Source organism: Anomaloglossus baeobatrachus, chromosome 2 (genome assembly GCF_048569485.1).
Source record: "Anomaloglossus baeobatrachus isolate aAnoBae1 chromosome 2, aAnoBae1.hap1, whole genome shotgun sequence".
In the NCBI taxonomy this organism is placed as follows: Eukaryota; Metazoa; Chordata; class Amphibia; order Anura; family Aromobatidae; genus Anomaloglossus; species Anomaloglossus baeobatrachus.
Window position 1 is genome coordinate 144267923 of NC_134354.1, and position 10368 is coordinate 144278290.

General features: G+C 46.6%; 1 protein-coding gene across 1 annotated transcript in view; it reads right to left on the reverse strand.

Moving 5' to 3' along the window:
• MBTPS2 (membrane bound transcription factor peptidase, site 2) overlaps nt 1–8112 on the reverse strand; it is a 114610-nt gene extending 106498 nt beyond the window's left edge. Inside the window, exons 1-3 of the mRNA XM_075335408.1 lie at nt 7952–8112; nt 2506–2654; nt 1736–1874 (exon numbers count right to left, since the gene is read on the reverse strand). Coding sequence (XP_075191523.1) covers nt 1736–1874; nt 2506–2654; nt 7952–8026 — 363 coding nt within the window. The 5' untranslated portion in view covers nt 8027–8112. The remainder of the gene's footprint in view (nt 1–1735; nt 1875–2505; nt 2655–7951) is intronic.
• Nucleotides 8113–10368: the final 2256 nt, after the last annotated feature.

Sequence of the window (10368 nt, forward strand, 5' to 3'; positions counted from 1 at the left end):
GAATCTCCATGGATAATCATTTCAACACTGCAGCTGGAATTGCTTGGCAGTTCAGCACTGAACAGGGTAAGGATCTGACTTGTCATACAGTGTCACAAAGTTTAAGAGCATTTGGACTGAAAGCCCACTCTTCAGTGACCAAACCTCTCATTAGCAGAAAGAGACAAAAGACTAGACTCACCTTTGGTGAGCAGCATGTTGTGTGGACAGAGGAGAAGTGGTCCCCAGTTCATTTTAGCGATGATAGCAAGTTTAATTTATTTGGGTCTAATGGGAAACATTATGTTTGTCCACAAACTGGGGAAAGACTAAACCCAAAGTGTGTTAAGAAGTCAGTGAAAGTTGGTGGAGAAAGTGTCATGGCTTGGGAATGTTTTCTTCAGCAGGAGTTAGACCTCTCATACAGCTACATGGCAGAGTGAATGCAAGTGTGAACCTTCTTCAACAACACGTGATTCCTTACTTGTGTTCATCACTGAATCAGAGAGCGATTTTCATGCTGGACGATGCCCCCTGTCACACAGCAAAACGGGCAAAGCAGTTTGTTGCAAAATAAAACATTGAAACAATGAAATGGCCAGCCCAGAGTCCTGATCTAAACCCAATAGAAAACCTCTGGAAAATCCTTGGTGACAAAGTTATGGACAAGAAACCCACAACAGTCAAAGAACTGTGGAAGATACTGGAAGAAGAGTGGACCAATCACACCAGAGCAGTGTGAGAGACCAGTGATGTCCTCTGGCTACAGATGTGCTGAAGTCATTCACAGCAAAGGCCTGTACACTTCCTACTGATTGGTGACTGTTGTTACCTTCAGAAAATTTAGTCATAATCTTTCTTTGTGCTACAGTCATTGCTGTTCTCTAATTATGATCATCACGTTTTGGGTAAAATAAAGGTTTAATGTTGATAAACTTTGGTTTTTTTGTAAAACACTGTCCTAGTGGCATCGTGTACCCAGCACAAAAAAACTTCAAATGTTGATCACTGCAGATTACATTATTTCTGAAAAAAGCAAGCGATCATACATCGCCCTCTAATTTTGATCTTGCATGTGTGTGTGTGTATATATATATATATATTATATATATATATATATATTCATGTTCTTATGTGACCGGTGACATTGTGTTCGGCCCCGCCGCTGCATCATGGCGGAGCCGAACATTCAAATACACCTTCCCACTGACAGCCAAAACTGTCAAAGAAGAGGAGAATGAAGACAGAGGGGAAAATGAGCAGGTAAGAGGGTATACATATATTTGGCCCCACCATGATGCATGAGCGCCTATGCTGAGTTTGCAGAAAGGACAGAGAACATGTTCACTCTGCGCTCCCTGAAGAAGTTGCACATTTATGTAGCGATACATGTCGGGTTTCCATGCTGATAGTGCCAGTATAACACTGGCTTTAGCTTATATACGAAAATCCTGGTGATTGGTTCCCTTTAGGAGTTCTCTCATTGTACTGGGTTTGAACAGTCATTCTAAGTGCCTTAAAAGTAAAGCTGACAAATATACAGTGCCTTGTGAAAGTATTTGGCCCCCCTGAATTTTTCAATCTTTTCCCACATTTCAGGCTTCAAACAAAGTTATACCAAGTCTCTTCCCACATACACCAATCTGCTGCGCTTCTGGTCTATACCATACTGCCCACTGTATGCACTGTACATCTAGTGACTGCTTCCCTTTCAGTTTATGTTATGGCCGCTTTCCATGGCTTTAATAGTACTAACCACAACTTGGAGCATGCGATCATTTTGAGGTCCGGGGGTGTCTGTCATCATCTGATTTAAAGTCTGTAGCAGCGTTCTCCCCAGGAGAATCATGGATCCAAACATAGCGAGGATACCAAACACCATACCCAAGCTGAACCTGCGGAGAGGAGGTGGTTAGACCAGATACAGGACAATTGTTGTGTGGGTGGGTGCACATTCACTTACTACAGCAGGACTTCACATTGCTTATATTGGGGACCTATAAGAGGTCATCCAATGAACATTTTTATTTTTGTAAGAAAATATGGCGATAGGCTTTATCACTGTGAAGTGCAAAGTTCTACAACTTACTAATACACTTTTTGCATCAATCCCTTTGCATTTTTAGGATCCTTAATGACTCCACTCCATGCTCATTATTTTCCCTAAACTGATACATTGGAGCAAACTATCAGATCTGTGTACGGGGTATTGTGAGTATGCCCACGTCTTGCCAAGTGCCCGGTCCTGGAGGCCGTCTCTCCTCCACTAGCCACAGTGGCTCTACCACATCATATTTGGGACTTTGGCTTCTTACCCTGGAAACATCAGCTGATGACCGGGGGTTTCTGAAGTTGAGTCACTGGGCTCCAATCTAGGGGTTAATAACACCACTAGACCCTATGGTCAATTACCAGTATTCTCTATCTCAAAAAAGCAAAGATTTTGCTTAAAAACAGAAAAGTTATGGTGCTATATTTATATTATAACCGGTCCTGTAATCATCAATTATGTAGATGTTTGCTTACCATACATACAAGAAGTACGGCTTCCATCTTCCCCACTTATAAAAGAGACGGTTAAAAATCGTGGTTTGCCAGCGGATGTGGAAGGGCGCAATGCTGAGGCCGTGCGTAGAAAGCCATTCTTCATACGAGCTCCTGTAGGTCTTTGAGGACTATGAGAGAAAGGCACAAACACGATTTATACTAATAATTAGGCAAGTGTTAGCGCGGATTGCGAGGGCTTTGAGATTGATGGTGTATGTTTAGGGTAGGACATGAATATTAGATCAGAGGAAGATCAGGCACCCCCATCAATCAGCGCACCGCGCAGCACAGCTCCACATACCGTGCAGGAAACGTTCTCAGGGGCTGGAGCTCGGTCCTCATTGCAGTGAATAGGAGCATTGCTGAGTGCCATTACAGCACACACAAAGCCTGAATTTGTATACTTCTGACCACAGCGGATGGTTGGAGGTACTGGGTGTCAGATACCACCAATCTGATACTGGTGAAATAGCATAAGGATAGACCATGAATATCAAAGCCCTAGACGCAGTGATTTTTATGTTCTTTAATAGTGAAAGTTACTAACTCCCTGTCAACACAAGCAATGTACTAGTTACTAATCCTCTATATTCAAGGATGAGCCATTTTTTAGTTTTACTGCTCATTGCCTAGGTTATGGCCACCAGTGGAGCCCAGCAGTGGTGGCCAAACGTGAGCCGCGTTTACAAGGTTTTTCCAACAAAGTCTATAAGCGCTGCGGTGAATGTGGCCGGAGCACAATCCAGCCAGCTGAAGTCCAACTGCACTCCTCCGATGTAGCAGAGGTAAAGCTGCGCCATATAGCAGCATCGGGAAAAGGCACGCAAAAAAGCTGATCACCTGAATTTTCAATCAAGGAGCGCCCATCCCATAGGAAGCCAGGAAACTGGGGAGCGGTGTGCTCCTGCACAGAGGATGAGCACACCCCTTTAAGGGCATGCTTACACCAGGCTTGTTCTGGCCCACAGGGGAACAGGTGAATCCCCCGACAGGCCCTTGTGCAGCACAGCCCCCACCTTCATATGTAAGCAGTACAACAATGAAGGAAACAGAAGACGGCTCATCACACTTGCTTGGAATGTTCATAGCCAAGGAAACCAGACCGAATATTGACTTTTCATTCATCTACCGAGTGGTTGTGCCGCAGCACATCCCGAATCCTTTCCGGCTACTGGCACAGCGCACTTGATTACGGATATTAGCAGCATCTCATCATTCGTTCTGCAAACTGCCCAGTGTATTATATAGAACTACATTTGTGAATGAGGGTAATGTAATATCTGTAGTTAGACAGAGGGCCCTCAAAGTCCGTGTTATCGGTGGGCCTCTGGCATACCAGTCCAAGACTTATTCACTTTTTTTTTTTAGCGCAGAAACTTTCCAAATTTTCCCCACAAACTCACAAGTCCTTCAACCCTGAAGTTTTCACCCCAAAAACTCAGCAAAAAGACACAGTATGAAAACAACCTAAGGCAGATGGGAAAAAAGGAAAAGTTATGTATCAATAGGAGGTCAGGTAACCTTAGCTGTACAGTGGAAGCTTGGATGAAGAGTAACTTTGTTTGAGAGCGTTTTGCAAGACAAGCAAAGATTTTTACAAATTTGTAACTTGGTTTAAGAGCAATGTTTTGCAAGAAGAGCAAATACTCACCACGCACACTTCCGGTTCTGTCCTTTCACCTCGCTATGACCCGCTCTGGAGGTAACTTTCTGTACCTATGTACTGTATGCAGTAATACCATTGTACAGTAGAGTATATATTAGTATATACTATATAGCATGTATATCAATTTGCATTTGTGCATACAGTATTGTACTTTCTTTCTGCTAAGCAGTGGAGCACATTGCTTTTACTGCACCTCTCACACACCAACAATTCTATTGTAAGCTAGAGTGCAGTTTATTTTGTTTTCTATGTTTTTTACTGTACTATATGTTGTACTTGTGTACTGTAATAATTTTATATGAACACAGTACATTATTTTGTATTACTGTAATAAGTTTGTATAAATACAGTAAATATTTTTGGGTTGTGGAACAAATTGTCTGTGTTTCAATTAATTCCTATGGGAAAATTTGCTTTGGTATAAGAGTAACTTGGTTTAGAAGCACAGTCCCGGAACCAATTATGCTCGTAATCCAAGGTTCCACTGTGTTTGCAGTTCTATTCATTCAAATGAACCTAACATCACCAAAAACGCTGTTTATGTGCAGAAATGGGATTAATCTGCAGGTAAATAGCATTAAAGCCCTATGTGGCCGACTGCCCTGAAGTGCGGCTGTGCAGAGTGAATGAGGATTTAATCACATCTGTGTATCTCTCCGAGACCCCCGGTGACGCAGACTGGAGGGCGGCAGGGATGATGCCCCGAATTGTAGGAGGACAGCCTGTCTACAGAGATGGACTCGGGGACAGAGCTTACATGGAGCCACACTTCAGGGCTGTCGGTCACACAGGGCTTTAACACTATTTACCTGCAGTTTAACCCCATATTACAGGTAAATAGTGTTTTGGTGACATCAGATTCCTTTTAATGCACAAGCTCACAATCCACAGGTGTAATCCTCTATAATCCGTACAGGACTATACAGTATACATACAGTCTGTGAACTCTCTCATCTACGCAGATCATTCCATTAATCCCAAATTAAGAAGGTTCTCTGACAAAGACAACGCATCGCCCTATAAAGATACTTCAAGGACCAGAGGATGAGACTTTTCGCAAGCAAAAAGGATCCGCACTATAAACTGAGGGGTTTCACTGCACTTCTTTGCACATTTACATATTTTCAGTCCTAGCACAGTCCATGGAAAAAGGTGACCGCACAGACAACACGGGCATCAATGTTATTCAATACGGCTGTTCAGGATTTTTTTTTGTTTACATATGGACTGAATTTAATCTCATCCAAAATACGCCCAGTCTATGAGTGCAAAAACAAACAAAAAGAAAAAATAAAAATCACATCTCAAAAGGGGATAATCCCTATAGTATGTGATTTTTATAGATACATTCCCATTATTAACCCAGGAATGGTTTTTTTAATCTTGTAATTGTTAGATGCCGCACAGATTACCATACAGATTAAAAGAGGGTTTTTTTCTGGATGAAAATTGTAGGATTTTTTAGATCCTCATCTGACAATGGCTCTGTGTAACGTTCTGCAGGAGGACAACGCTGAGCCTCGGTTATTAATCCTACAGATGAGGGAAGACATTAACAACTGGGTGTTACCATTCTTGTCATAGGGGCGTGTCCCCACAGTCTGAGCCTATTGGATAGAGCCAGTGTGCAGGGACACGCCCACAGCTGGTGACACCCAGTTGTCAGATTACGCATTAAGCTCCAAAACAGAGAAACAAGAAAAAGTTGAGTTCTGACTAAAGGTTCCTTATTAAGATCTGATTTTGGGACATGTCCAGAGCAATGACGGAGGAGGGCAGTGATGAACGTGGGCATGCCACTGACAGACAGCAGGGCACTGACAGAGACGGACGGGGGCACAGCACTAAAGGATGGCGGGGCACTGGTTGTAGAGGGCAGCAATGAATGGGGGCACTGACTGAGGAGGGCAGCGATGAATGGGGGCACTGACTGAGGAGGGTAGTGATGAATGGGGGCACTGACTGAGGAGGGCAGCGATGAATGGGGGCACTGACTGAGGAGGGCAGCGATGAATGGGGGCACTGACTGAGGAGGACAGTGATGAATGGGGGCACTGACTGAGGAGGGTAGTGATGAATGGGGGCACTGACTGAGGAGGGCAGCGATGAATGGGGGCACTGACTGAGGAGGACAGTGATGAATGGGGGCACTGACTGAGGAGGGCAGCAATGAATGGGGGCACTGACTGAGGAGGGCAGCGATGAATGGGGGCACTGACTGAGGAGGGTAGTGATGAATGGGGGCACTGACTGAGGAGGGTAGTGATGAATGGGGGCACTGACTGAGGAGGGCAGCGACGGCGGGACACTGACTGAGGAGGACAGTGATGAATGGGGGCACTGACTGAGGAGGGCAGCAATGAATGGGGGCACTGACTGAGGAGGGCAGCGATGAATGGGGGCACTGACTGAGGAGGGCAGCGATGAATGGGGGCACTGACTGAGGAGGGCAGTGATGAATGGGGGCACTGACTGAGGAGGGCAGCGATGAATGGGGGCACTGACTGAGGAGGGCAGTGATGAATGGGGGCACTGACTGAGGAGGGCAGCGATGAATGGGGGCACTGACTGAGGAGGGTAGTGATGAATGGGGGCACTGACTGAGAAGGGCAGTGATGAATGGGGGCACTGACTGAGGAGGGCAGCGATGAATGGGGGCACTGACTGAGGAGGGCAGCGATGAATGGGGGCACTGACTGAGGAGGGCAGCGATGAATGGGGGCACTGACTGAGGAGGACAGTGATGAATGGGGGCACTGACTGAGGAGGGCAGCAATGAATGGGGGCACTGACTGAGGAGGGCAGCGATGAATGGGGGCACTGACTGAGGAGGGCAGCGATGAATGGGGGCACTGACTGAGGAGGGCAGCGACGGCGGGACACTGACTGAGGAGGACAGTGATGAATGGGGGCACTGACTGAGGAGGGTAGTGATGAATGGGGGCACTGACTGAGGAGGGCAGCGACGGCGGGACACTGACTGAGGAGGACAGTGATGAATGGGGGCACTGACTGAGGAGGGCAGCAATGAATGGGGGCACTGACTGAGGAGGGCAGCGATGAATGGGGGCACTGACTGAGGAGGGCAGCGATGAATGGGGGCACTGACTGAGGAGGGCAGCGATGAATGGGGGCACTGACTGAGGAGGGCAGCGATGAATGGGGGCACTGACTGAGGAGGGCAGCGATGAATGGGGGCACTGACTGAGGAGGGTATTGATGAATGGGGGCACTGACTGAGGAGGGCAGCGATGAATGGGGGCACTGACTGAGGAGGGCAGCGATGAATGGGGGCAACGATGAATGGGGGCACTGACTGAGGAGGGCAGCGATGAATGGGGGCACTGACTGAGGAGGGCAGCGATGAATGGGGGCACTGACTGAGGAGCACAGCGCCGGACGGGGCACATCACTGACAGACGGGGGGGCACTGACTGTGGAGGGTAGTGACGGACGTGGGCGCGGCACTGACTGTGGAGGGCAGTTACACACGGGGGTCACAGCACTGACAGTCGTGCATGCAGTACAGCTGTCGGTGCAGACCCCTTGGGCACCCCTTATCTGCGAGCAGCACAGCTCAGATCGGAAGCAGTGCTCGGCGTGCCCATATGCACTGTACATGCAGCACACACTGCGCAGTCCGGGCCGCGTACATCACCCCATACTGAAGTAAAACAACAGGATTCTGTAATAATATACACCACGTGACAGCACACCCTGCATGCACAGTAATGGCGGCTTTTTCTTTTGTCCTCTCACCGTAAGTAACGTGTCCGCCAAATAAATAGCGCACCATCCGCCAAGCACCACCACGACCAGCGGTATCGGGATCATAGTGACAGGTCTTCGGCCATTCAGCGATCAGATCACGGCGGAACTTTACCCATCCAGGAACTTCGCGCCGCAGATTCACGTTTCCAGTCCGACACTTCCGGCAGCTGGACCCCTTGAGGCACTAAATGATTGGCTGCCTTTCGTTGGCAGAGCGCCAGTGGGCGTGGTGTGCGGACATCTTTACTGCTGGCGGAAATAACACGGATGCGGAATTTTATTGGATGTGTATGTTTATGTGCAGAGATGCACTGTGACATCCGGCAATGTAATATGTGATAGGGTTATGTCAATATTAGTGACGGGATCCAAACCCTGATTATAGCCCTTCTCTTCAGGAGCTGGACCCTAACAAACATGGCTGAAAGATCCTGCACCAGGGCAAACTACACATAATGCCCTAATAGGAACAGCCACAGAGAAATGCCCCATAAGTCCCGCTCATCGGACCCCCTCACCAGCACACAAAGCCAGAGAGGCAGCAATACTGTGCGCCAATCAGGGCAGTCATAAATACAAGCCTCGCTGGCCTGTAAAAAATACGTTTTTACATTACACACACACAAAAAAATTGTTGGCACCGGGCCAAAATTGTGGGGAAGAAACTTTGTATCAAGAATGTGATGCCTGTTCAAACTCACCTGTGACAAGTAACAGGTGTGGGCAATATGAAAATCACACCTGAAACCAGATCAAAAGGGGAGAGGTTGACTCAATCTTTGCATTGTGTATCTGTGTGCGCCACACTAAGTATGGACTGGAGAACAAAAAGAGAAGAGAACTGTCTGAGGACTTGCGAACCAAAACTTGAAAAATATCAATAATCTCAAGGTTACAAGTCCATCTCCCAAGATCATGATGTTCCTTTGTCCACAGTGCGCAACATAATCAAGAAGTTCTATACCTAATCTCCCTGGATGTGGATCAAAAAAATTGATGAAAAGTTGCAATACAGGATAGTCCAGATGGAGGATAAGCACCCGCAATCACGTTCCAAGAAATTCAAGCTGTCCTGTAGGCTCAGGGGGATCAGTGTCAGTGGGAACTATCTGTCGACATGTGAATGAAATGAATCACCATGGCAGGAGACCCAGAAGGACCCCGCTGCTGACACAGAAACATAGAAAAGATAGACTGCAGTTTACCAAAATTGACCTGAGTAAGCCAAAATCCTTCTGGGAAAGCATCTTGAAAACAGACGAGACCAAGATAGAACTTTTTGGTAAAGCGTATCATTCTACTGTTTACTGAAAACACTACAAAGAAAAGAACACAGTACCTAGTCATATATGGTGGACGTTCAAAGATGTTTTGAGGTTGCTTTCCTTCCTCTGGCACTGGGTATTTTCACTGTGTGCAAGGCATCATGATATTGCAAGGTTAACAAAGGATTTTGGGTCACAATGTAGTGCCCTGTGTCCTAAAGCTGGGTTTGTGTCCTAGGTCATGGGTCTTCCAGCAGGATAATGACTCCAAATATACTTTAAGAGGCACCCAGAAAAGGATGGAAACAAAGCGCTGGAGAGTTATGAAGTGGCACCAATGAATCCAGATCTAAATCGCATTGAACACCTGTGGAGAGATCTTAAAATTCTTATTGGGAGAAGGCTCCTTCCAATATGAGTGACCTGGAGCAGTTTGCAAAAGAAGAGTGGTCCAGAATTCCAGTTGAGAGTACAGATGAATGGACCCATTGAAGTTCGAGTTCTGTGAGTTCAGACTTTAGATAAAGTTCTGTTCAGGACCTGGACTTGGCCTGAAACTCATTCGAAGTCACTGATTGGTTTGACTCTCTGGTCACATGCAGAGAGGGGGAGGGAGAGCAGATTATTATTTTCTACACTCTACATCTGAGAACGCTGATTTTATCCCTAGTGAGAGTTGTTCAAACACTGTTAGGCTATGTGCACACTGGAAAATGGAATTTTTCTCAAGAAAATTCCGCAGGTATTCAAAGATTACCGCACCCGCGGTAAAAAACCGCAGGAAACCGCACCCGAAAACCGCATGCGGTTTGCCGCGGTTTGCTGCGGTTTTACTGCGGTATTGTTTGCGGTATTGCCGCGGTTTTGCCGCGTGCGGGTTGGGATGTGCTTTATTGCATTCAATGCAATAAAGCACATTGAAAAAAAGAAAAAAAAAAGTCATTCCATTCTGAGATAGTAGATAGATAAAGAGACAGAAGAATAAATAGAGGACTAGATAGATAGATAGACAGATAGATAGAGGACAGATCGCTGCATTTCCCACGGTCGGCAGTGAGTTCACATTACCGGCCGTGGGAAATGACCGGTAATTACCTCTGCTGTCTCGCTGCGAGACAGCAGAGGTAATTCAGCGCTGTG